The sequence below is a fragment of the Malus sylvestris genome, chromosome 12, assembly GCF_916048215.2.
Source record: "Malus sylvestris chromosome 12, drMalSylv7.2, whole genome shotgun sequence".
NCBI classification, from domain to species: domain Eukaryota; kingdom Viridiplantae; phylum Streptophyta; class Magnoliopsida; order Rosales; family Rosaceae; genus Malus; species Malus sylvestris.
The window spans coordinates 27,060,208-27,087,252 of record NC_062271.1 but is presented as its reverse complement, the minus strand read 5'-3'; the positions used below and the strand labels follow the sequence as shown (position 1 = coordinate 27,087,252).

At 35.3% G+C, this 27,045-nt stretch overlaps 5 protein-coding genes and 1 long non-coding RNA gene across 7 annotated transcripts; 1 reads left to right on the top strand and 5 right to left on the bottom strand.

Annotated features, from left to right (window-relative positions):
- Window positions 1-249: 249 nt before the first annotated feature.
- Window positions 250-927, bottom strand: LOC126592314 (agamous-like MADS-box protein AGL80). Its single transcript, XM_050258015.1, has one exon. It carries the CDS (start codon window positions 925-927, stop codon window positions 250-252), a length of 678 nt encoding a protein of 225 aa, XP_050113972.1.
- A 4,578-nt stretch (window positions 928-5,505) lies between these two features.
- On the bottom strand, window positions 5,506-6,144 carry LOC126592313 (agamous-like MADS-box protein AGL80). Its single transcript, XM_050258014.1, has one exon. The coding sequence runs from the start codon at window positions 6,142-6,144 to the stop codon at window positions 5,506-5,508; it is 639 nt and encodes a 212-aa protein (XP_050113971.1).
- Window positions 6,145-8,202: 2,058 nt separating this feature from the next.
- LOC126594078 (anaphase-promoting complex subunit 11-like) lies at window positions 8,203-9,431 on the top strand. The gene is made up of 3 exons (XM_050260283.1): window positions 8,203-8,258; window positions 8,317-8,435; window positions 9,068-9,431. The coding sequence occupies exons 1-3, from the start codon at window positions 8,206-8,208 to the stop codon at window positions 9,181-9,183; spliced, it is 288 nt and encodes a 95-aa protein (XP_050116240.1). The 5' UTR covers window positions 8,203-8,205; the 3' UTR covers window positions 9,184-9,431.
- A 2,128-nt stretch (window positions 9,432-11,559) lies between these two features.
- On the bottom strand, window positions 11,560-13,544 carry LOC126594081 (uncharacterized). The gene is made up of 3 exons (XR_007613134.1): window positions 13,397-13,544; window positions 13,191-13,286; window positions 11,560-11,833 (listed from the first exon to the last, which is right to left on the bottom strand). It is a non-coding gene; the product is annotated as an uncharacterized LOC126594081 (long non-coding RNA).
- A 3,019-nt stretch (window positions 13,545-16,563) lies between these two features.
- Window positions 16,564-17,972, bottom strand: LOC126594080 (hydrophobic protein RCI2B-like). Its single transcript, XM_050260286.1, has 3 exons — window positions 17,773-17,972; window positions 17,369-17,466; window positions 16,564-16,773 (listed from the first exon to the last, which is right to left on the bottom strand). The coding sequence occupies exons 1-2, from the start codon at window positions 17,851-17,853 to the stop codon at window positions 17,383-17,385; spliced, it is 165 nt and encodes a 54-aa protein (XP_050116243.1). The 5' UTR covers window positions 17,854-17,972; the 3' UTR covers window positions 16,564-16,773; window positions 17,369-17,382.
- LOC126594079 (hydrophobic protein RCI2B-like) lies at window positions 16,564-26,378 on the bottom strand. Of its 2 annotated transcripts, none has more exons than XM_050260285.1 (3): window positions 26,196-26,378; window positions 25,791-25,888; window positions 16,564-16,773 (listed from the first exon to the last, which is right to left on the bottom strand). In XM_050260285.1, the coding sequence occupies exons 1-2, from the start codon at window positions 26,274-26,276 to the stop codon at window positions 25,805-25,807; spliced, it is 165 nt and encodes a 54-aa protein (XP_050116242.1). In that variant the 5' UTR covers window positions 26,277-26,378; the 3' UTR covers window positions 16,564-16,773; window positions 25,791-25,804. The 2 variants fall into 2 exon arrangements, with proteins under 2 accessions (XP_050116242.1, XP_050116241.1); XM_050260284.1 differs by lacking the exon at window positions 16,564-16,773 and adding an exon at window positions 24,814-25,031 and having other exon boundaries at window positions 26,196-26,375.
- Window positions 26,379-27,045: the final 667 nt, after the last annotated feature.

Sequence of the window (27,045 nt, the reverse complement as noted above, 5' to 3'; positions counted from 1 at the left end):
TATATATATATAAATCTTTAAAACCTATCAAGTGTATATCAAAAATATTAGAGGATAACACCTAATTAAAAAAAAATATGAATACAAAAAAAGTCTTATATACTACATAAAATTCAAGAAATTAAAAGACATAATAACACTGTGGTTTTGATGTCAAGGTAAACATGCATCAAATTGGAAACAACTTAAAACAATGTAGAAACAGAAAAACAAATTACAAAAACTACTCAATAAATAGTTGGAGGGAAATCAAAGAGGTGGGATCTGATCATCAACAAAACCGAATTGTTGGTTTGGCACGTCCCCAAGGAACCATGGAACCGTCTGCTTGGTGTATATGTTGCTTTGATCAAACACCTGCGTTTCCATTGCTGTATGCATGTTCTGATCAGTTGTGGCTGCAAGCACTTGTGGTGGTGCGACTTGGGGTTGGTTCATCTCCGCCAGTTCCTTCTCCTTCCGGCTCTTGATCTGTGTGACAATCTCTGTCAAGCTCCCCTTGATCATACAGTCCATATCATTCAAACCGTCTAAGTTCAAACCAGTAAGGGGTCTCCCAGCGAGGCACTGGTTCATGAGCATCCGGATTTGCTTCTCTCGGTTCTCTTTCTTCAGCTTGTTCAGCTTCTCTTGCTCCTTTTCGATCCTCTGCTTCAGAAACATCTCATGGTTCACCATTTTCTTATTCCGCTCCTCCTCAGGCATGTTCCTGAACTGCGTGATGAGGCGTTGCACTTCTAAAGGATTGGGCCAAACAATAGGTCGAGACTCATATTGACTGTACAGAATACCACATACTGGAACATCACAAAGAATACTAATTTCCTTCATCTTCTTCACGAAGCCCTTCTTCCTTTTATTGTATGATGCTTTTCGACACGCGTCGTTGATGATGTAGGCTAGTTTCACCTTCTTCCTCCCAGCCATGATTTTCCCAATAAAATAGAGAAAATTTTGAGAGAAATGGAAACTAGGGAAAAAGAAGAGGAGAGCCTTAGTGACTTTATGGTTCTAGTTGGTGTGCTTTAACCCTATACAACATATGCTATTTATAGTATTTTGCAAGGGCTAACCTTAATCAATCATGAAAGATTTTGTCCTCAAAAGAAATTTATTACTTTTACAATGAGATATACAATAATTAATGTAGACTATTTTGGCATATATGTACATTGGGTTTAATATTTATGCCACTAACAAATTCACAATATGAAATCTAGGCTGGGGATTTATTAGCAAAATAGAAGTTTATTTACATGATTTTGATGAATTTTTGTTTGATATTATCCAACCTTTGGTTTTTATGGAAGTTTGTCTGGAATTTTGAATACATAGATGCTTGTATGAAAACACAGATTATCCTGTATGACTTATTCATTAGTTAAAATAGAGTTATTATATCTCTATATCTTTGGTAATTACTTACTAATAAGGTTTAATCCATTCTTCTTTCAGAAATTTTTTGTTTGTCACTCTTTTCTGGCATATATTATGAATATACCATATACATCAAGACAACTTAGAGCTTGTTTGGATGTGCTTTTAAAATGATTGAAAACACTTTTGGTGAAAATGTTTTTGGAACCAATTCTTAATAAAAATGCAAGTAAATTCTGGACAAGCACTTAAAGTGCTTCCTGGAATAAGCATATAGATGATGCTTCTTGCAGAAATCACTTTAAATGCTTTTGGAATAAAAAAATATTTTCTCTAAAAACACTTTCAGTCATTGTAAAAGCACATCCAAACGAGCCCTTAAATTTCTAATTTTACTTTTTCCGTATTTCAAGGTAAAAAATCAAAACATCTTAAGGTAAAAAATAAAAATAAAAACTCTTGAGCGGCAGGACCTATGGTACCGTTTGGTACGTGAAACGGGACGGAACGGAGTGGGACAAGGCGTTCCGTCCCACGTTTGGTGCGCCTAAAACGGGTGGAACGCGCTGTTCCACGGGACGAATTTTTGATGAATTTTTGTTCCGCCTCACCCCCTAGAACGACTCGTTCCACATCCGTGGAACACAAAATTATAACATATCCGTATCCTTCTTCCTCCTTGTTTCCATCCGAGGGCATCTTTGTTCCCTCTCCGTTTCTTCCCGTCCCATCTGCATACCAAACAATACCTGTAGGCCATCGAGCTCTCCTCTGAATGCTCAACCACCACTCCGAATGCAATGGCCTAGCTACTTGAGTTTTCGCAAAAATATTTCATCCATAAATATTATTGAGTACATTATTCAAATTGCTTACAGCCATTGGGGGTGTTTTGAGTCTGCGCTCACTTGCAAAATTTAAACTAATGAATTTGAAACTGGCCCAATTTCAGTATTGTGCTTTGCAACACTTCCTTTTTACAATTAGGGTTTGCGCTTCCATTTCACAATTAGGACTCGTCTCTAGAACTGGAATTGGAAACGGGATCGGACCTTTGCAGTGATTAGCCACACCTTTGAGTCTTGAAAGGGTTCAGGCTTCCGATCCCTGCCATGGCTAGAAAAAATATTAGGAGTAACTTTTGCTTGCTTTGAATTTTGAAGAACCTAAGCGGTACGAGAGGGGGATTGTTAATGATCGAAAAAACTTCCGAAGGCGGCGGAAGCCTGACACCAAATACAATAACCATCTAACATGGTGTCTTGAATTAAATTAGAGCGCACCTCGATCATGCCAAAAGAAAGAAAAAAAAATCATCCCTCATTTAAGAAAATTTGGCAAGTCGATGAGTTACCGTTTGCTTCACAACAAATTTGGGGTTCTAACAAAGTCACAAAAACATTACTTGTCCCTATGTTAGAAACAGAAATTATATGACAGTAAATCGTTTTATAGAAACCTAGGCAAAGTTTTTAATAATTAAAACATGTCATAACATAAAGTGATTAAGTAAAACCACGTAATAGTATTACCCGCAAAAATATTTCATCCATAAATATTATTGAGTACATTATTCAAATTGCTTACAGCCATTGGGGGTGTTTTGAGTCTGCGCTCACTTGCAAAATTTAAACTAATGAATTTGAAACTGGCCCAATTTCAGTATCGTGCTTTGCAACACTTCCTTTTTACAATTAGGGTTTGCGCTTCCATTTCACAATTAGGACTCGTCTCTAGAACTGGAATTGGAAACGGGATCGGACCTTTGCAGTGATTAGCCACACCTTTGAGTCTTGAAAGGGTTCAGGCTTCCGATCCCTGTCAAAACAAGGTGTTCATCTCGGGTAAGTAGATTTAGGGTTTTAGAATCACCTAATCGCAATTTCGAAATTGAATTCCTGGTTTTGGGCACATTCTGAGTTGGAATAAGGTGCCAAGGTCCAGGAAGAGTTTATTCTAATTCACTGCTACGAAATGTAGGGTTTTGGGTTTTGCAGTTGCAGGACAAAGAGGATGAAAGTTAACATTATTGCGTGACCTTTAACTAATTTCTTGCGTGACCTTTAACTGTGTTATTCTGTTCTTTGTTTCGAGTGCACTAATTAATTTATACCAATTATATAGCTTTTGTTCCTCTTCTCATTTCTTCAATGGCGTTAACCCTGTTGGATTTAATCACGGAGACGGAGACCCCTGACAAAAACACTACGGCGGCTTCAGGATTTGAATATGAAATGGACAGGGAAACAACAATGAAGCCACTCAAGTTGGTGATGACGTTGACGACTGCGCGAGTGGGTTTCATTTTTTATTTTCTGATTTTTAATTCTTGGATTTTGTTGTTGGAGGATGGGTGCCGTGGTTCTCAATGTAGTGTGATTCATCAAAAATCGAATTCAAGACGTGCTGTGTGGAATACGAGTTTAGAATTTGTTCTTAACCACTAGGTCAGCCCATGGTAGTTGTAGTTCTAGTTTTTAAATTCTTTCCTTGTTATTTTAACACAGCTTAAGTGGAAATTGTGCACTCAACTTGCTATGTAATTAGTACTATAGTCTAGTATTATTCTTCTTCAGTTGTAAGTGAGAGGTCTTACGTTCAATGCTTGCCAAAGAAGAATTTGAACCACATTATTGCTAGCCTATTGTGAGGCGTAGCCCACTCCCCCACAGATATAGTGTAGATAATATTGTTTGTTCAAAAAAAAAAAAATTCTATACAATTAGATTCTTTGAGTGTCAATAATAGTTCACATAACTATAATTTTAAAGAAAAACTAACGAAAAGCCCAAAAAAAACTTTAGTTTTAATGAAAAATAGATAATATTGTCTGTTAAAAAAAAAAAAACTTTCTATACAATTAGATTCTTGGAGTGTCAATAATAGTTCCCCTAACTATAATTTTAAAGGAAAACTAACGAAAAGTCCAAAAAAACTTTAGTTTTAATGAAAAATGACAAATAAATGTGTAGTGAATAGTACCAGGGAAAGGTAAAAATGTGGTATTTCGTTAAAAATGAACAGTGTCAGAAATGTTTCGTTAAAACTCCCTAATTTTAATTATATTTTGTACCCATGTGATATTATCTAGCATATGCGTAACATGTATTTATCACATCATCACTCAACAATTAATGTGGCCGATTAACTATTGAAAGTCTAACATGAGAAACAATATTTTAAAGACAATGTATGAGAACATAATCTTGACAAAATGTAATTTATTGAAATATATGTTATACATACATTTTGACACACTTATTTAAGCCACTTCATAGTGAATTTCAATCTTTTGAGTCTTTCGTCAAAGATCACTTCCACAAAAAATCACACAAATTCAAAATCATATAACTAGTGGATTAAATGGTAAACAATTTAGTATTTATTTCCAACCTTTTTCAACGATCCAAACCGTCAATATTTAATTTAGGGTAATATTAGGGAGATCAAATTTTTAAACCAAATTTTGTAAATCAAATGATGTGGTTGTTAATGATTGAATAATTACTAACATGTTGATTGACGCACTTATTTTCTATTGGTAACACATCATTTAGTTTGCAAATTTGGTTTAAAATTTAGTCTCTCTAGCATTATCCTTTAATTTGTCATTCATAAATTATTCTTGCAAAAAATTAGAAACTCAAAACAACTAAGACAACTAATTGTAGTGAATAAAATCAACGAATACGGCTTTTCAAAGAATAAAAAAAATGACTGCCATTTAATCCAACAGTCATATGATTTCAGATTTTGGTGATTTTTAGTAGCTTTGAGGGAACAAAATTTTTACATTCAGGGGGGAATAAATTGCTTTCAAACTCGTTAACTATGATATTCAAATCTAAGATCTTTCATATACAAGAAATGAGAAATCATATAATGCAAACCAAAGGTACCAAACTACTCTCATATATAAAATATTAATTTTAGTACATAAAATCAAGAAATTAAGAGACATAGAAACCCTGTGGTTTTGATGCCAAGGTAAGCAAGCATCAAACTAGAAATAACTTAAAACAACGCTGAAGCAAAACAACAGAAATAACAAACAACAAAAACTACTTAAATAGCTTAAGAGAAATTAAAGGGGTTCTTAGACCACCCAGCACCACCAAACATGTAGTCCTAATCCCCAAGCGGCATTATCTGATCATCCACATCACCAAATTTTGTGGTCAGCACGTCCCCCACAGACCATGGAGCCAGTTGTATGGCGTCTTGAGTGTTCTCATTAGCTGATGCTGCATGCGCTGGTGGTTGTCCAACTAAGGGCTGATTTATCTCTGCCAGCTCGTTCTCCTTTCGGCTTTTAGTCACGGCAATGTCCTTCAACTTCTCGTCGATCATCCACCCCATTTCATGTAAATTGGTGAAGTCCAAGCCATTTAAGGGTTTCCCCGCGAGGCATTGGCTCATGGCCATCCGAAGTTCTTTCTCTCGGTTTTCTTTCTTCAACTTGTTCAGCTTCTCCTGCACCTTTTCGATCCTCTGCTTCAGAAACATCCCATGGGTCACCATCTTTTTGTTTCGCTCCTTCTCAGGCACGTTCTTAAGCAGCTCGATGAGGCGTCGCACCTCCGAAGGATCAGGCCAGACATCAGGTTGAGGCATATCTGGACTATACATGATAGCACATGTTGGGACGTCACAAAGTTTATTGATTTCATACATCTTCTTCATGAAGCCCGTCCTCCTTTTCCTGAATGTCGCTTTTCGCGACGAGTCGTTCTCGATGAAGGCTAGTTTTGGCTTCCTTCTAGTCATAGTTTCTCAAAAGAAAGAGAAATGGAAACTAGGGAAATGAAAGGAAGAGGCAGCTTTAGGTTTTAGACTATTAGCCGGTGTGCTTTACCCTATTTATAGTATTTTGCAAGGCCTACTCAAGCAATTATGAAAGATTTTGTCCTCAATAAAAATTTAATACTTTTAAAACGATAAGTACACATTTTTTTTCGACTCACACATACTTCTGTTTAATCATGACCATTGTTTCCATTTGATTTATTTATTTAATGGTCATGAATAAAGAAAGGTGTGCAAAAATCACCTCCTTTAATATTTCTGTGACTAACAAATTTACAGTGAAAATCTAGGCCGGGGATTTATTAGCATAATAGAAGTTTATTTACATAGGTTTCTTGGATTTTTATTTGATATTATCCACCATTTGGTTTATGGAAGTTTATCTTGAAATTCATTTATTAAAAGACAATTATTACATATAAGGTAAAATTTTCTGTACGGTTCATTCATTCATTAAAAGACAATTATTACATATAAGGTAAAATTCATTCTTCTTTAAGAAATTTTTGTTTCTCTCTCTTTTCTGGCATGCATACGGATATGCTATATATATATATATATATCAGGCAGTTTCAATTTCTAATTTTACCTTTCCGCATTTAAAAATGAAAAAAAAAAATCTTAAGAAAAATTCATCCCTCATTTTTTGTAGTACATAGATATTTTTACACTAAGGGGAGGAGAAGTTCGGCTAAGTCACACAATGGGCAGTCTAATTGGTATCGAATTCGCCATCCATGAGATTCGAACATAAGACCTCTCACTTCCAAGTGAATATGAATACCACCAGACCGTAGTACTGAGTGGCAAATTCATCCCTCATTTGAATGAATGCTCACCTATCGCTTTGATGCGATAATGTATTTCAATTTCTACTTTCTAATATCAAATGTATTATAAAGTTGGACAAATAATATCACATGCCAGTATGACGTATTCTCGAAAAACTTCCCTTTCTACTATTGGGCCCACTTGCAGAATGTTAAACATTATGAATTCAAATTCAGCCCAATTGAGTTCTGGTCTCTCAACCCGCCCAAAACTGGACCGCGGCTTTTCACTTTTCCAATTAGGGTTTTGCAGACACAGAGATATCGAGAGGGGTACCGGAACCGGAACTGGAATCGGATTAGAGTCCGATTTCTGCAGTGATTAGCCATATATTTCATTCTCGAGAGGGTTCAGGCTTGCGATCTCCGTTGAGCTTGAATCGAGGAGTTTGTTCGGTGAGTACATTTTGGAATATGAAATTCCTGAAATTCTGGGAACATTTGGGATGTTTGGGATTTATTCTAATTCACTGCTCTGAAATATAGGGTTTTGGGGTTTTGCAGTTGCAGGAGAAGAAGATGAAAGTCAACATTTTGCGTATCCTTCTCACTGTGTTTGTCTGTTCGTTCTTTCAAAATACACTACTTTATACCATTTGTAACTGGATTTTTTTTATTTTCCTCTACTTTTTATTCCAAGTTGTTAACTTTATTGCATTTAATCATATGGTAGATTAAATTTCAGCTTGATAGTGTCGAATTGGTACAATTTCGATTCTGTTGTTTCTTTCAAATCTACTAGTTTATACATTTTAGAAACAGCTTGTGTAGTGTTTTGTTCTTTCACTTCTATGGTGTTAAAATTTTGCAGTTAATCATGGTGGAACGAATTTCCGCTTGACAGTGTTGAATTTCTATGATTTGTCTTTTTGTCGTGAATTACGAATAGTTAATGAGCTCTAGAGTTTTACTACCTTGATTGTAGTCTAATGTTACGAATGTCGATCACTAGATCAGTATCTTATAAGTTAGCCATGAATCTCTAGCATATGTTCCCCCTTTAATTATTCGGTGCGAGTATTTTGATAACAATAATCGTAATAACTTGAGAATCCCATTTGCTCGTGTGGTCTTGTTATAACTTGAAACATCTTTGTTGTGAAATCGTTGGACGCATTATGCATTTTATTGAAACAGTTTTCTCTTGACCCAACTACCTTTGCAAATATCTGCTGTGGGTTTTAAACAGAGTATGTCCTCTTTACCTCGTCTCTATCTGTTCTGTTCATTAATCAATTCCTGCATGTGTGAATCTGTCTCTAACATTGATGTGTCTCTAATTCTTATCCTTTTGGACCTTCAGATGGCATGCTGTTGCTTCATGGACATGGGATGCACAAGACGAAACATGTGGGATTTGTAGGATGGCATTTGATGGTTGTTGTCCCGATTGTAAACTCCCTGGGGATGATTGCCCACTAAGTAAGTCACTAACATTACCGTCTTTATGCCTTGCACCATGTTTTATGTTTCACCAAATTCTTACATTTCTTCTATTATTAAGGTCCACGTCCAGAAATTGATTTTCATATTGACCTATAAACATGCCCTGGTTGAAAAGTGAAGCTCATGGTGCCTGTGTCCGCATGGTTGTGCCTTTTTTCACTTTCCTATCATGATTTATGCGGGTCTTGCTATTCTTCCATATATAATGGCATCGATTCATAGCAATGCTTTGTTGCAAAATATTATGGAATATACAGTTCATTGATAATTTACAGGCATCAACATTTGAATATTCTTTCTTATTCTACTGTGAACTTCCCAAATATGATTCAAATGCCTAACATCAGATCTTGTGCCGACACCGTAGAACATCATTAACACATGGTTTCATAGAACATCATGTTACACATGGTTTGCAAAGCACACAACTACCATGATATGCTCCCAAGCTAATGGTCAACCCCTGTATTCCTGATTATAGTATCAAGCTGGCCAACTGAATTGTTATTTTTTGCATTGAACCAACCAGATTGTGACATTTCACATTTTGTGTTAGTCGTGTGATTTCTATTGATATAATTTGACGACAAATTATCTTCTATTCGCAGTTTGGGGTGCATGCAACCATGCGTTCCATCTTCATTGCATCTTAAAATGGGTAAATTCACAGACGTCTCAGGCACATTGCCCCATGTGCCGTAGGGAGTGGCAATTCAAAGGATGATAGACAGATTGGAATCACTTTTAAGCAATTCTTGCGTACTCTCTCCCTCTTCAACTGCAGGTTTGCAAATGTTTGATTGTATACTGGTTGATGTAAATTGAAACCACCCTATATCTGCTATCTGCTGTGTATTGGCTTATATGAGCTGAAGTAACTCCGTCTTGCGGCGTTACTTCTCAATCATTCATTGTATTCCCTCCATAAACCCGCTCTCTTAATCTCTAGATCCTAAAAGTGAACTTGAACCATGTTTTATATGTTTGTTTATCAATTAAGATTCGGGAAGCAGAGACAGCGTGAAAAAAAATTCCATCTTTAGCGGTTTTCAGGATCTCTGCTGAAACATGCAGCGAGGAATTTTCCAGTGTTAGCGGCCGTGTAGAACCGCTGACTTTGTTTTGCTGCTCGTAATCTTCTTATCTTGGTGGATTTAATAAACTAGTTAATGCCTTGTTAATCTTAATTTGGAATTGGATTCTCACAAAGGGTACTTGTCAATTTGGAAAAGATAAAGAGTTGGGTTGAAGTTTTGATGGATTCTCACTGCTTTAGGAAAACTAATGAAAATGGTTTGAAAACTTTGAGTTTTAACGATAAGGACAAAATAAAGGGTAAAGTGAATAGTACCAGGATTGACTTTTTAGTGTAAAAATGTGGTTTTTCGTTAAAATGAACAGTACCGATAGTTTTTTGTTAAAGTTTCCCTTTAACGCAACCTCCTGGATTAGACACCACATGTGCCTTGCTCTTACCATATATGTCTTTCTTAATACGATTTTAGACAAAGTAATATTTGACCGAGGATTCTCAGAAAGTGACATATAAAGTAGCTTTAGTAGGATAGATTCTTAGTTATCCATCATGGTTTGTTTCCTTGCCTCAATTTAATTCAACCAATGATGAGATGAGATAGATACAAAAAGAAAATACAACTGGTTAAATCCCTTTGCTCGTAATCAATTTTGGAGAAACGGAGATTAAAGTTAATTGAACACTTGGGTTGCAGTGCGCTTGTAGTTCAGTTTGTTAAAACCGTTTACTTGCATCTGTAGTTTTATTCTCCCTCCGCTATTAGTGAAGAGTTTTTATGACGCGTATACATTGCCACAGTGGCGTCCGTGTACAAATGAAAACATAAGGGTCGGACCATCAGCACCGTGTTGATGCAATTGGTTGCATGCTAGGTAGCTTCCTTCACGCTCCTCTTGAACAGAACCACTGGCCAAAATGTTTTTTGTTTTTAAAGTCATTTTTTTTATAAATTATATTATCTATTTTTTTGGTCGAAATTTATAAATATATTTGAGAGACAAATTTCACATAAGAGGATCTTTTCCAGATCTACTTTATGGAAATCCTACTGATCTCTATATTTTATCTGTTCAGTGTACATCGTGCGATCAGTTTTCGTTAGGTATTATTTATGTTTAATTTTAAATAAAAAAGTCAAATAATTTCTGACCATACGATATACGATAAATGATTAAGATGTGAAGATTCCTAGAATCCTCACAATTTAGATCTGAATGGGATCCAAATCCAAATTTCACATCCTAAAAGAATATGTCGCCTGGCTATGATGGGTAGGGGCTCTTTCCTTTTGCTTAACAAGGACGCTACAAACAATATATATGAACCAATAATGCAAAAGTGAATTACGTCGGTTAGCGAGAGTCTCGTGCATGCCCTCTGAAATTCAACTTCGAATTTCACTCCCATAAATTAGGAAAATTTAAGTATATTTTATACGGAAATCTAAGAGTCTGTTTGGTATTTTACTTGAATCTAACTTTTTAAGCTCAAAAACAATTTTCAAGTTTTAGGCCTTAAAAATTTGTTTGGTAGGACTATTTTCAAAAACTGAACTCAAAACTAACTAAAAAAATATAGTCTATTATCTAAAAACATAAAAAGTGAATTTTTAGAGTTTTTAAACTTAAACTCACTTCTTTCTTTTCTCTTCCTCCTCCCCTCTCACTCCAAATCTATCTTTCTATATTTTCTTCTTTCTCTCTCCTTTTTTTTTTTAAACCTTTTTCATCTCTTCTCAAATCCGCTCTCTTCATTCTCTCGATTTTTTCTCACTCTTCTTCTTCCCTATCTTGTCTGGTCCTCTCTTCTTTCTCTTTCCTTCAATCATCTCTTACTTTCTTTTCTCCTCTCATGTTCTCCCTCTCATGCGACCCCTTCTTTTTAGATCTCTTTGTCTAGTTTAAGTTGTAAGATTTAAAAATTTTAAATCGCAAACCAATCAAGTTTTTTAGTCTTAAATAAAATTGTTTTCAAGAAATATTCTTAATAAATGTTTTAAGAAATAATAAAAAATTTCAAATAAGATACCAAACAGGCTGTAAGATACTTTGTAACCCAATTGGGTGAAATGAAAAACCAAATTACATTACCATCGAAATAAAAAACAAATTACACTGACAAATGAGTAAGACTGAGCATGTGAATAGCATTAGTCTATCTTTACAATAGACAGATAATAGGTGGAAGGAAAATTAAATTAAAATAAAAAACGAAAAATGAACAATCACTACATGAAAACATCAACCATCCACTTGGCTGCACCAGATAATCAAACGGCTGAAAACAATCCAATACTGCAAACACAAAATGACACATGTGTCCTTCACATCTCTAATACCTGTCCAGCAAAGGAAAAAAACGTGGCATTAATAAGTTGGTGCAGGTCATGTCACGTGGACCCATACCCACCGTTATAGTTGGGCCGGTGGCCCACTGAAAGGAACGTTTGCCTAATCATATCATTTAAACTTGAGGTATTCATCAATTCCCCCCTGAACTTGTGACTATTGGCTAATTTCTCCCCTTAACTTTAATTTTGACCAATTTCTCCCCTCAACTCTCATAATTAGTCAATTTTCACCCTACTGTTATTTTTTTTTTATTTTCCATCTATTCTTTTTTTTTCTTTCAATCTTTCTAATAACTTCCAACAAAGTACTAAAATTAACATAAACTCACATGCATAATATAGGGTAAAATGTACAAAAACATAATACAATTAGTATGTGATATGGGTTGATTATAAGAAAAAGTTATGAATCAAGTTTAAAGCATGTAGAAAAAGAAATAATAATCCTAAACTCATGGATCAGACCTATTTCAATAAAATGGGTTATTCTTAATAAGGAGTCGAAAATTATGAATTGACTAACCATTTTTGCACTAAAGCTCGATTCTCCTCAATTTACTTGAACTTAGCTTTCACTTTTATAAAGAAAATTGTATTCACATACAAAAATGTACACATGAATCCTTTTCGTTATCAATTTTGTATAGTAAAAAATCAAATAAAATTACTCCATACTGATTTATTACGACTAATAATACTATCCATGATAAATTGTAAAATTCTAAATTTTAATCTATTTGTAATAGGATAAAGACATAGGGAAATGATTAACATACATCTTATTTAGTTTCTTACACACACTTGTTTAATTATGATCAAATTAAAAAATTAACAGTATGGTGCAAATTGACTAATTATAAGAGTTGAGGGGGGAATTGACTAATTATGAGAGTTAAGGAGGGAAATTGACCAAAATTAAATTGAAGGGGGAAATTGGCCAATAGTCACAAGTTCAAGGGGGAAATTGATGAATACTTCTTTAAACTTTTATCCTCCTTTTTATTTATTTTTTATTTAACAAAACTAAAAGAAAATTTTGTTTTATTGAAATTCAAACGGTTGAATAAAACGTCAGGGATTACAACGCTCCTTCTCTTAATCTCATGGATTTTGAGCTAGGATCCGATTCTCTTTGTAAGAATCTTGAGGATCTCTGTACATCGTACAGTTAGAAATTATTATAAATTTTTTTATTTAAATCTGAATATAAACAGTAGTGGACGAAAACTAATAACACAATATACCGAGATAATCAATTTAAAGTGCAGACGGCTAAAAACGGAGCGCTCGAATAGCTACCGAAACAAGATATATTATCAGCGAATTAAGAGAAGTGAGTGCTTACAGAAATTGGATATCACTTGGTGATGACATAAATGGCATAAATAATCCCAGGGAGGTAACCAAAGATGGTCAGCAACAAACAGATCCAGAATTCCGCCTGAAAAAACATCACATCCACCGTATATTAGAACCATGAACCCTTGAATATGACTGTCGAACCGTTAAATCCGTAGAATTCTACTGGTCTAACGATTCAAACAGCGTTACCATGTGCGTGTTCGTGTGACGTATAATCTCTACAAACTAAACGGACGCAGAAGAAAGAACACTAACATGGCAACCAAACTTGAGGAAGACTCCAAGAGGAGGCAAGAGGATGGCGATGAGGATGTCAACGCAGTTTAATGTTCCTTCGCTCGCCATATTTGCTGACAATTTTTTGCAGGAAAATTGAGAGAGTTTTGGTAGAAGAAGAAGTAGGGCAACTGGTGGAGGTGTGTGGTGGGATTGACAGAAACCGTGAGTGGTTTATATATATACAGCTCCTCCGTGTGCTGATGGGACACGTGGAGATTTGGTGGAGACACAGCGATACAATTTACTACGCGGTTCCTTAACCACGTGAACTTTCTAGAGAAGTAAATCTTACTTTTGGGGTTCCATAAGAATCATACAGCACGGTAGGGCTGCTGTAGAATCCGTATCCGAATAAAGAAGCAAGAATCATACAGCTCAGTTTATTCATGGAATGGGTGTACATGGCACGTGCGAATCTCCCATGTGCTTCTTGTGTATTATAGTTAGGGCGTAAGATTTTCTCAGCTGGAAATTCCATCCATCTAGTCCTCTCCTATCTTACTTTTTTCTTTTTCTCTTTATAAATAACTACACAAGATGCTGACTTGATTTAGTCGTGACATTTCAAATAGAAGGAGATTAAGGCCTGGTTTGGTACTGAGGTGATTTTGAAAAAAGCTGGGAGCTTTTTTGTGTTTGGTAAACATTCAGCTTCAGCTTTTTTTTCACAGTTTTGGGTGAAAAAAAGCCAAAAACAAGAAGCTGCAAAACCTAGCTTTGAAAAATCGGCTTTTTTTTCACATCTGTTTTACATAAAAGTTTATCAAACACTATAATACTGTTTTTTTTTTCAAAAGCATTTTTACAAAAAAAGTTTACCAAACACTCTACAGCTTTATTTCACAACCGCTTATTCTCACAGCACAGCAGAAGCAGCTTTTTTTCAAAGCACATCAATATCAAACCAGCCCTAAAAGGATGAGATTTAGAGAATAGATAATCCTAGCTACTCCGTTAGTTAGAGCTAACAGCACGTTTGAGGTAATGGCCATGAGATTCCAAGTTTCTCATATTGTGCATTATAAGGTTTTGAAATTACATCAGCTTACACCGTTTTATATCTTTGAATGTCCAATCATCAATTAAATTGATGAGTTTCTTTTCAATATGGTTGAGATGTGACTTACATGGTACCACATAAAAATCATTAGCTCATCACATCATATATTTAATAAATAATCGTACAATGAATTAGATCGAAGACACAAATTGATATAATTTCAATACTTTAGGGTGTAATACGAGAAAATAGACACTTCATGCCCCATTTTGAAAATCACCACGAGCCAAGAGGTGTAAAACGTGTTAACCTTTACAGTTAAGTTTAAACTCATATTTTGTTTCAATAGTGCTAGATTTGTCAAATTTATTCACCTGATGATGTATTTGTCGACATGTTAGAGTCTTATTTGTATTGCCCTTGAGACTATTAAGATCGAATTATGAATGTAATTGCCTTTGGGAAAGGAAAAAAAAAGGTCCAAATGCAGCCGTATTTAAATAAATGACAAAAAAAACACATTATTGAACTACTAAAATTTGGTGCGGGTGCAAGTAGCATGTAGTTTAGTTGGTTAAGAATGTTTTCTCTTTTATTGGAGGTCCCAAAATAAAAGTCCACCTCCCAAAATATTGCTTGTTTCAAAGAAAATATAAATTAGTTCACGTAATTGAAGATTTATCACTATGTTGCAATTTAATTTAAAATAATTTTTTGCACGACTCAATTTTTTTTCAAGTCTAATTGAATTTGGAGGAACACAATTTGAACACAAACTTTCACTTTGATTGCCACCCACGAGCATTGGGATGAAATCGAGTCTCGACCAGCCTCCAGGCTGTAATGAAAATCTAACGGCTCGTAGGATACCGCGGCATGCTGAAACAACGGCGGTGGTGAAGGCTTTAAGTGTGTAGCGACCAATAGGGACTTATCCGAATGCACATACTATGCACGTGATGTAGCCGTCCTCTGAATTTTCAATCCTAAAGTCCAAACCATAATCTTCATGGAGAGGATGTACTTGACCCTCTCTTCTTCCCACATGCTAACACATGGGATCTTATTTATGGGGTAATGAATTTGACGTAGAAACATGCCCCAATTAAAAACAAAAATGAAGCAGACTTTATTAGACCAGCTGATTGATACAGTATGGTATCTTGTGTCCTTAAATATTATTCTCATTAGCCACTTGCAGCGCGCTTACGTAGTTATGCGTGTAGAAATTGGCCTTTTGTTATCGCGGTGCACTTCGTGCGAGAGAATTACATTGATTGAAATCCATTTAGGGATAACATCTCATGCCAACATTAAAGAGAAATGTTAAGAGGACTCTCTCAAAGTAGAACTCTCCATAAACTCTCAATCACCTCGCAGTTTAAAGTCAATTTTCGTATCAACATTATAAAATATTGTGTCAAAAACAGAAGGTATCAGAGAATCCATAAAAAGTTCCTCTTTAGCGTCTAATTAATCAAGAAAAACAAATGAAAAAGAATACACCCCTGTAAACTTTACCATCATGAACACTATGGAAATCTTCATCAAAGTTGCAACCGGACCAAACCACACCTCTTCTAGTTGTAAGCATACAATGTCAAATTGTCATTGTCACATGGGTTTCAATACAGGAAACCGACGTTTTTGTTGGCTTGCATTAGCTGATATGATATGATATGTATGCAAAATATCTCATTTTCAAAGATGGTGTTGAAAATATCTCGTTTTTAAAGCTGGCGTTAAATAAAGGACAATGATTTTTACATTCGTTATTTCTCTTTCAACGTTTTGTCATTGTTTTTGTTTTGATAAATTCTGTTGTACTACTACCGAGGGATGGATGAAGGGGGAAAAGGGAAGAGCGAAGATGATTTTCCTTAATTAAAATCCACGGAGCCAAATTATGGTGTTTCGTACTCCGTCGGAAGAATGTGACCAGTCCTATCGAAGTTAACCTTTTGAGGTCTTAGTTTGCAACAAGCATTGGCTTCGTAATGCTAATGGTTTGCAATTTATTTGATGGCGCTTGCAATTTACTTTGAACAAATGCAATGCATTGTGTAAGTGCTGGAAATAGTCAAATATGAGGCATTTATTCAAATCGAATGAAAGGCAAAAAAAGGAAAAAAACAATGAACAACGACAGTAGATACACACTGCATAATGGAGTATCAACCATCCATTTGGCTACACCAGATAAGGACAATCCATCAAACGGTTGAAAATAAACCCTTGATATCTAAACAAAAAGACATAGCCGCCCTTCGAACACATCCTTTACCACCTGCTCAATAAGAAAGATAAAAAGGATCAGAAACTAATATGAGTCATTAATCCTTCTTTGTTAAGAATATAACAGAAAGAATTTTAATAAAAAATTTCCAGTACTTTTTATTTTAACAAAAAAATTACATTATTACATTAAAAAATTAATTTTGATACTATTCATTTTACCTTTTATTTTATTCTTATCATTAAAATTCAAAATTTTCAAATCTTTTTCATTATTTTTCTTTATAACAAATTACTAATAGATGGCATATATAAAGTTATTGCGGGTCATTTTCAAGTGGACCCACATCTTTTTCTTTGTCGAACTAAATCATAGTAGGGTTGATAAACCAATTAGAAAGGCATATTTGCTTAATCACTAAGCAGGATACTTTATTTTATGAAATATCTAAATTCAAAACAAATCCGGTTGAAATCTCTAACAAGATTATTATCGATGCTTCATTTTAAAGCACTTTATTATCTTTCTACGTATTCTTTCATTTTCATATCCAAAAGCACTCTTATCCTATTTCTACTATATCACACTTTTACAACAAAAAAATAAACAAGAAATATTTGAGCGATAGAGAAAAGTTGGTGCTTACATAAATTGAAAGGATCACTTGGTGAGGATATAGATGGCGTATATAATACCAGGGAGGTAACCAAACAGTGTCAGCACCAAACAGATCCAAAATTCCTCCTGAAATCATCAATCCACCACATATAAACATCAAAATTCCTCATAAAAAATAACTGCATTAAAATTCGGTTCCAAAACACACATACACACAGACAAGATACAAATTAGGGTAACGATGTTATACGAGTACTGTATGACTGTTATATCTATAGAATTTCGCTGACATGATGATTCGAGCAGTGTTAGTACGTAATACGTGTTTGTATGACAATTTATCAACAATCAAGCAGTTTTAGTATGTAATACATGTTTGTATGATAGACAACATCCATAAAGTACGGACTCGAAAGAGAAATTAACACTCACACGACACTCATACTGTAGGAAGACACCAAGAGGTGGCAAGAGGATGGCAAGGACGATTTCGAGGAAGGTTGCTCTACCCATACTATCAAGTTTGATAAGAGAAAGAAAACTACAAAAGAAAGAAAACTACAAAGGGCAGAGAGAGGTTATACAACAAGAACTAAGAAGTATCCGATTGCTTTGACGGAAACTGCAAAGGATATATATAGAGGTGCAACTTCTGCTGCTGAAGGAACCACGTGGAGGCTAACCATTGGGTGCACATACAATATATTTATTTTTGTTTCCGAATAAAGGAAAATGGATTATACAGCTACGTTTTAAAAATGGGTAAGATGACACGTGTTGGTTTCATATGTGCGTCTGGTATGTTGTATGTGCCGACATGATTACTTTAACTGTTTGAGATATATTGCAACCTCATATAATACCTTCAAACACTTTCACTCTCATATCTCACCTACTATTTTATTTCAATATAATACCTCTGTTACATTTTCCATTCATTGATCCATTAAGAGCTAACGTAGCTGTCAAAATTGTGCCACGTGGCAAAATTTTTTTTATAAGTTTAAAAATAATTAATTAAAGAAAAAAAAACCAAAACCCACCTACCCCCGCGACCCACCCTCCCTCACCCCACTCACGTTCCCACCAATCATATTCTCACCCTGATGGTGAAGTGTAGGGGTGGGCAAACTGATCCTAGACTCGCAGGTCGGGGCGGGTAAGGGGCAGATCCTAAATTTGAAACCCAAAATGGGGCGGGGCGGTTCTAGAAATAGGAGGGAACGGGCCCCCGCCCCTGCCCATTTCTAGCAATGAATAATTGGTTTTATCCTCATTTCAGTCTTCTTAGTTTTCATATACTCATAAAAGAGTCACTGAGTTTTCCTTTTTCCCAACTCGATCTCTCATCCCGACTCGTTCTCACTGTCCCAGCTTCATCTGCTGCCGTCATCATCAGCTTCGTTCCTCGCCGCCATCATCAGACCTCGATCTAGGGAAACTAAAATCCTTTCTCCTTTTTTTTTCATTCAATTTATAGCGAATTTCTTTGTTTTATGTGGCTTTAATTTTTTAATGCATGCAAGGAATTGGGATAGGGAATGCAATCATGATCGATGATCTGGAGCTCATTGATTTCTAATGTAACCTTAAATCGTTGCTATTATGTCTTTCCCTCACTCACTCTCTCGAAATCAGTCTCTATCTCTGTCAACTCTAAGGGACGAACGACGAAGTCGAACAACTCGAAATGACGAATCAATCATCTCCTCCATCTGACTCAGACTCATATTTGCAGCGCAGTCGAGCTCTACTAACAGTCCTTTTCAGTTTTAAGGTATTATGTTTTAGGGATTTAGGATTTAAAATTAAATTAAGGTTTTCTAGATTTAAAGATTTTGTTGGGTTTTGAAATCTTGTTATGTTCCAATTTTAAATCTTTTGTTCAAATGATTTGGGTGGAAAGGGTCGAAATCTGGGATTAAGCATCAACTAGTATCAGTTTGGGAATTTAACCATTGTTAATATGTGTTGATGTGGGATTATATTAATATGTGCTGATGTGGGATTATATTAACAACTCGAGTGTAAGTGATTTGGGATTATATTAATATGTGCTGATGTGCACATTTATGCTTCAACAATCTGTGCTTCAATACTTCTATAAGTGTAAGTGTAATCTGTGTTGTTGTGCACTGTAGTGCAGTGGCACATTGTAACGCCATTTTATAAAATGATGTATTAAAAAAAAAAGGTTGGACCCGTGGACCTGCCCCGAATATGCTAGTTTCAAACGGGCCGGGTTAAGTCCAATTCCAAAACTCAAAATCTCTCTACTTAGCTCGCCCCGCCTTGTTACTATTTAAAACAAGTAAGGTATGGTTCCTCTAAAATTGGGCCTGGCCCGGCCGGCCCGTGCCCAACACTAGTGAAGTGCTCCTGCATCACACCTCTTGGTTTTGGGTTTGAAGGTTTGTGTGCTTCTGCTGCTCTATTATTGCCTTTAAATGTGATTAACCCACCCACATTCCTCTTCCCTTTCCTGATACCCACCCCGCCACTAAGCCTTTTCACCTTCCCAAAACCCCTAAAAGTCCCTGCCTTTCTTATCTCCTTTGCACCCACTCTTTGCCCCTAAATTCCGCCGATCCTCGGCCGCAATATGAAATCGAATTTCTCCAGTAGCGGATTGGCCTGTGCGTGCGCCAATGTGTCATCTAGTTCGAGAAACACCGTCATCTTCTCTAGAGAGACCAGCGGCGTAAGCAATGGCTCAAACAAGAGTTTGCGCCAGATCGGGTTTTCCAATCCGGGTTAGCATTCTGAGTGGTGGCTGTGGAGAGAGAAGGGAGGGAGGGTTGGGTAGGTGAGATGGATGAAACTTTGGGGGTTTTGGGGAAGGGGAATGGGCTAGGTTTTAGGGATGGGGAATAGGCTTGGTGGCGGGGGTGGGGGTGGGGGTGGGGTGGGATTGGGTGTTTAGGTTGCAAGGAAGGGTAAGGGCTCAGGGAAGAAGATGGGTTTTTATTTTTATTTTTTTAATATTAAGATAGATTATTATAAATTTTAATGTATATAAAATAAATAAATAATTGTCACGTGGCACAAATTTGGCAGCCACGTCAACACAAATGTGGATTCCATCTTTGTCACGTCATCACTTAACGGTTTACTTAACGGATTTTTTAACAGATGTATGAAATTGAAATGTTTTAAAGATATTGTAAGAAATTGAAATCGACCCCAAACCTGATAGGGTAAAATATAATTTACCCTTTAAACTTTGTTCTTAACAAGGACCCTCCAGATGCATAATAAAATATCTAAGTATTGAGTCCTCTAAAATGAAGATAGAAATTTCAGGTAGGTTGTCGATCTTTACGTATTTATATCGCGAAAAAAATTGAAGTTTAAATTTGCAACAGAAAACGTAATTTAAATGTTTATAAGTTATTGCAAAGTTTTTTAATTTTTGAACTTGGAATTTCTTTGAATTGTCAAAAATTTATGTTTGTTTTTTTTTTTTTTTCACATTTGAATTACGGATGCGTTTTTAGTTTGAAAAAGTAAGTATTTTATAAAAGGATAAAACTAAGTATTTTATAAAAGGATAAAACAGGAAACTTATGACTTATGGTATTGTGACTATCAATTGATATTTTGCGTGACTCTCAAACTCATGTCATGGCTGTTATAATGTTACAAGATCAAATTTTGAAATTAAATTTACGATTTAAATGACGTGTCACCAATAAGCAATAAGCGCATTAATCAACACTTTAACAATAATTCAGTTATCAACAACTACATCATTTAGTTCAAAATTTTGATATCTCTAGCATTATTCCAAAACTTATATTAGTGGTCTAGAAAGCCATATTGAGTAAGTGACAGCAAACTCGTTGCACCTAACTTTACCTATAATGGTGTGATACATATATGTTGGTGTATCCACACATTCTTTTTTACCTTTCCTACACATTTTCTAATTTTCGGGCGTTAAATCGAATGATTCAAGAGTATTAAAGAACAACGATTAACAGAAGGTGTATGAGAGATAAAAATGAAAGACTTTTCAGTGTGTCATGGAGCATGGCCTGGTATACCACGGGGATGTATTCAATTGAGAATTTAAGGGATTTTAATTATTTTAATGAATATATGAGTGTTCAATCAGAAATTTAAGTGATTATCTGAAATTCAATGTGCATTCGATCATGATTTTAAGATAGTTTATTAAAATCCTTAGAAATCCGGGTGTATTCAATTAAAATTTTAAAGAAATTTATAACATTCCAAGTGTATTGAATTAGAATTTGATTTTAAAGAATTTGAAAAAGTTAAGGAATCAAAGGGAATTGGAGAGATTTTGTAGTGTCACAATACACCCCTCCCCCCCCCCCCAAGCGTCACAATACAAGACTAAGTGATTAGATAGTTGAAAAAATAAAATGCTACCACTTATATTATGACACTTGGTATATCAAACTGTAATCTTGATACATTAAAATTTTCTTGTAAATAGGGATGTGTTGATAGCATCATTCTATATTATAATAGAACTGGACTTGGCTGCTGAAAGATCAGCAGAACTGCTGATCTTTTCAACAACGAAGTTCTATCCATTATAACTAGCAGAGAGCACACGCTTTGTGTGTGTGTGAACATTTCTTTTAATAAGTGCATATTTTTTTTCTATACTTTTATCAAGAGAAGCCTCATTGTCAATTTTTTTCCCTTTTTCTTTTTCCTATTTTGTCATCTTTATGTAAATATTGTGTATTAAAAGTTTTATTAAGAGAAACCTCATTGTCAACTTTTTTTCCCTTTCTCTTAATAAGTGCATATTTTTTTCTATACTATTATTAAGAGAAGCCTCATTGTCAACTTTTTCCCTTTTTTCTTCTTATTTTGTCCTCCTAATGTAAATATTGTGTATCAAAAGTGTTATTAAGAGACGCCTCCTTGTCAACTTTTTTTCCTCTTTTTTTCCTATTTTGTCATCTTTATATAAATATTGTGTATCAAAAGTGAGGGTAAAATTGAAAAATAACTATATGATTGTCATTTTCTCAAAAAAAAAAAAGGATAAAATAGTAAAAATAGGAATATGATTGTCATTTTGTCAAAAAGTGTAAAATTACTATTTTACCTTCTTTTTTATCGTATAAAAAGTAAGAACACAATAAAATAAATAAAATAAAATAAAAAATTGACAATGAATGTTCCCTTAATAATATAGAATAGATAGATATAGAAAGCTCACATCATCACATGTGTTGCAAATTGCAATAATAACATTCATCGACTTTATTTGATAGGGTGGGGTGGGGGGCCTTGGTTCCCATAAGCATGAAATGGCGGGTAAAGGTTAATTAAGAGCAAGAGGCTGTCAGGAAAATCTAACCGCTCGTAAGTTGCCACTGCACTACGTGTACTGAAGCAACGGCGGCGATGGTGGCTTGAAGTATAGAGCCCACAAATTACAAGGAGTTATCCAAATGCACGTGCTAGGCACGTGAGGCAGCCGTCCTCAATTTCGAAGTCGGAACTCCGAACCATACATTTTGAAGACTAGACAGTCTTACCATATGCGACAGATAATGAGGGCTCATGGGTTTGAGTAAAAGCCAATCCCAAGACAATAGATTGGTATTAGATTATGGTTTTGGACTTTTGATTCACATTTTACCCAATGAGATAATCCCATTTGTTCGTTTGATTAGCTGGCCAAATTAAGGGTGGGCAAACGGGTCCTGAATCTCCAGGTCGGGACGGATTTATGCAGTTCGGGCCGGGTACGAGACGGGTTCAAAAAAATCAAAATTTAAAATAGGCCGAGGCGGGACGGGTCCATGTAATTACCGGGGCAAGGTGGGTAATAGATTTTGAGGAACCCGGACCGTTTACTAAGTCCCAACTTGTTTCTTCTAATTCCATCTTGAACAATGCACAACTCTTGCACATCGAAAAGTGTAGCCGAGCTTGTAAAGTTATAAAATTAATATAATATAAAATCACCAATACAGATGCTTGGTGTATAAGAGCATCTTCAAATGATATGTTAAATATAGTATGTCAACATTTTATTTCATGGTTGAGGTGTCAAATTGAATACAAGTGCTAAATCTTCTTTTCTTCCAATGGATGTTTCAAATATTTATTTTATTATTTTATTGAGCCTAAAGCTACATTAACTATTAATAAATAGGGGAAATTTGAAAGATGTCCAATTTTATAGTCTATCTTTTGAAATAGGTCTAATTTTTAGTGGTTTTTGACTTTTGAAATAAGTCTAATTTTTAGTCCAATTGGACCCATATCAAAAGACCCCTAAAAATAATCAAAATTAATTTTAGTTTGTATTCTATTAGTTGTTAATGAGACTCATACATTAAAAAAATTAAATAAATACATTGGACTCTTTTCTTTGTTTGCTGTAAAAAAACGTAGCTAGAAAACAAGAAGACAAATGACCCACATGCTATATCATATATGCCACATCTGCTATTTTTGGTTGGAAAGTGAGAGTTAGTTAATGTCCTTTTCACATTGGCTAGCTTGAGTTGGGAAGAGAGAAAGTTAATCTCCCCACAAGAGCCATCGGTTGAAGAAAAGTTGTTGAGAACTTGATCATATCTTCAACCATTTGGTTGAAGAGACAGGGTCATTGGCACCCGTGGCAGAGAGGCTCCGGAATTGGCCCCGTGGACCTTGGTGTCGCAATTCCAGCACACAATATCGCTCGGTCCGATTAGCAGAAGATCCTAGTGGAAATTCGGCAGACCTCGCAGATCTTTTTCTCTCTTGATTGCAAAGGTGGAGAGTTGGCCTTCGGACGCTGGTCATCCCATGGCTCCCATATGTGCTTGCTGACCTAAAAAAAAATTTGTACTCCGACCCGTGAAACCGGCTCGAATCAGATCGTTTGAAACAAGTCAGGTTAGGTTTGGTTTTAAATTTAAAATTCTCAAAACCCGGCTCGGCCCGTTCTATTTCATTTTTAACCGGTTTCAATCTGGTTCTTTCAAATTTGAGCCCGGACCGGGAGGCCAAATGTGTTTTGGTTTAAGGGATGGACTAGAAAGATCTAAAATCATCGAAACAAAAGGGTTGCCCCTTGTTAGGACATGGAATTGGAGAAGATCAAATTTTAATAGCGTTGTCTGCTTATGGTAGAGCAGTATATTGCAATGTAGAGGCGAGTGGGACAAAATTTTAGTCGTGGTTGTAGAATTGACCTAAAGGACAACATGGCCGTCCCCCCTTTTAGTCGTGGGGCAAAATATAGCATAACATTGATTGTAAATAACTTTATAGCCTTGCAAATGCTACAAGCACGAGTTTTATGCACAAACAATATCATGTGATTTTTACTCCACTATAGTTTATAATTTATTCATTAAGTTAATTGTTTAAAAGATGTCACATGTAATAATAACGGAGCTACACGGAGGGCAATGTATGCACACGACCCGAATAACCCAGTGCTCCCAGTGGTCCCCCTTGTATTTTGCTGGAAATAGTCAAATATGATAGGACTATACGAGGCATTTATTCAAATCAAAATGAAAGAAACAAAAATAGGAAAAATACAATGAACAATGACAGTAGATACACACTACATAAATGAAGTATCAACCATCCATTTGGCTACACCAGATAAGTACAATCCATCAAACGGTTGAAAACAAACCCTTGATACCTAAACAAAGAGACATAGCTGCCCTTTGAAACACATCCTTTACCACCTGCTCAATAAGAAAGATAAAAAGGATCAGAAAGTAAAATGAGTCATTAATCCTTCTTTGTTAAGCATATAACAAACTACTCGTAAATGGAAAGAGATCCTCTTCGGATTTCTTCCTTTAAAACCCAATGACCAAGTGATCTTCCTCCAAAACCCAATGATCAAGTGATCTTAACCCTTAAAATTTAATTCAAGGATTACAAACAAAGAAACTAGTAAAAAAATTAAAAGATATGATAATTTTTTTGTTTACCGTTGAATCAAATTTTAAATGTTCAGATCACTTGATTAGTAGACTTTAAAAGAAGAAATTCGGAAAAAATCTCTTTCCCTCGTAGATGGCATATATCAAATTAGGGCAGGTCATTTTCAAGTGGACCCACATCTTTTTCTTTGTCGAACTAAATCATAGTAGGGTTGATAAACCAATAAGAAATGCATATTAGCTTAATCACCAATCAGGCAGTCTTATTCCTTTAAAAAGATTAGAATATTTTATTTTATGAAATATCTATATTCAAAACAAATCCGGTTGAATTCTAAGACAAGATTATTATCGATGCTCCTTTTTAAAAGCACTTTATTTTTTTTTCTACGTAGTCTTTCATTTTCATATCCAAATTCAAAACAGAGACGTTGAAATCTCTAACGAGGTTATTATCGAGGCTCCAATTCACTCTATTCTATTTCTACTGTATCACACTTTTACAACAAAAAAATAAACAAGAAATATTTGAGCGATAGAGAAGTTGGTGCTTACATAAATTGAAAGGATCACTTGGTGAGGATATAGATGGCATATATAATACCAGGGAGGTAACCAAACAGTGTCAGCACCAAACAGATCCAAAATTCCGCCTGCAAATCATCAATCCACAACATATAAACATCAAAATTCCTCATAAAAAATAACTGCATGAAAATTCGGTTCCAAAACATACAAAAACACAGACCATATACAGATTAGGGCAACGATGTTATACGAGCACTGTATGACTGTTACATCTATAGAATTTCGCTGACATGATGATTCGAGCGGTGTTGGTGCGTAATACGTGTTTGTATGACAGATTATCAACAATCAAGCAGTTTTAGTATGTAATAAGTGTTTGTATGACAAACAACATCTATAAAGTACGGACTCGAAAGAGAAATTAACACTCACACGACACTCATACTTGAGGAAGACACCAAGAGGTGGCAAGAGGATGGCGATGATGATGTCGATGAAGGTTGCTGAACCCATACTTATCAAGTTCGGCAAGAGAAAGAAAACTACAAAGGGTAGAGAGAGGTTATACAACAAGAACTAAGAAGTATCCGACTGCTTTGACAGAAACTGCGAAGGGTATATATACACATAGAGTTGCAACTTCTGCTGCTCAAGGAACCACGTGGAGGCTAACCATTGGGTGCACATACAATATATTTATTTTTGTTTCCGAATAAAGGAAAATGGATTATACAGCTACGTTTTAAAAATGGGTTAGATGACACGTGTTGGTTTAATATGCGCGTCCGGTGAGTTGTATGTGCCGACATGTTTTTAAACTTTGTTCTTAACATGGACCCTCTACGATGCATAATAAAATATCCAAGTTTTGAGTCCTTCAAAATGAAGATAGATATTTCAGCTAGGCTGTCAATTTCTACGTATTTATGCCGTGAAAAAAGTTGAGATTTAAGTTTGCAACAGAAAGAGTGATCTAAATGTTTGTAATTTATTGCAAAGTTTCGCAAGTTTTCAACTTGGAAATTCCTTGAATCGTCAAAATTTTATGGTTGTTTCGGTTTTTAATTATCATATTTGAATTACGGATGCGTTTTTGGTTTGAAAAAGTATAGTAAATTATAAAAGGATAAAACGGGAAACTTATACTAGCTCTGCTATGGTATTGCGACTATGGTTTGATATTTTGCATCTCTCAAACTCATGTCATGGCTGTTATTACGTTAGGGATATCAAACTTTGAAACTAAATTTACAACTTAAATGATGTATTACAAATAAGCAAT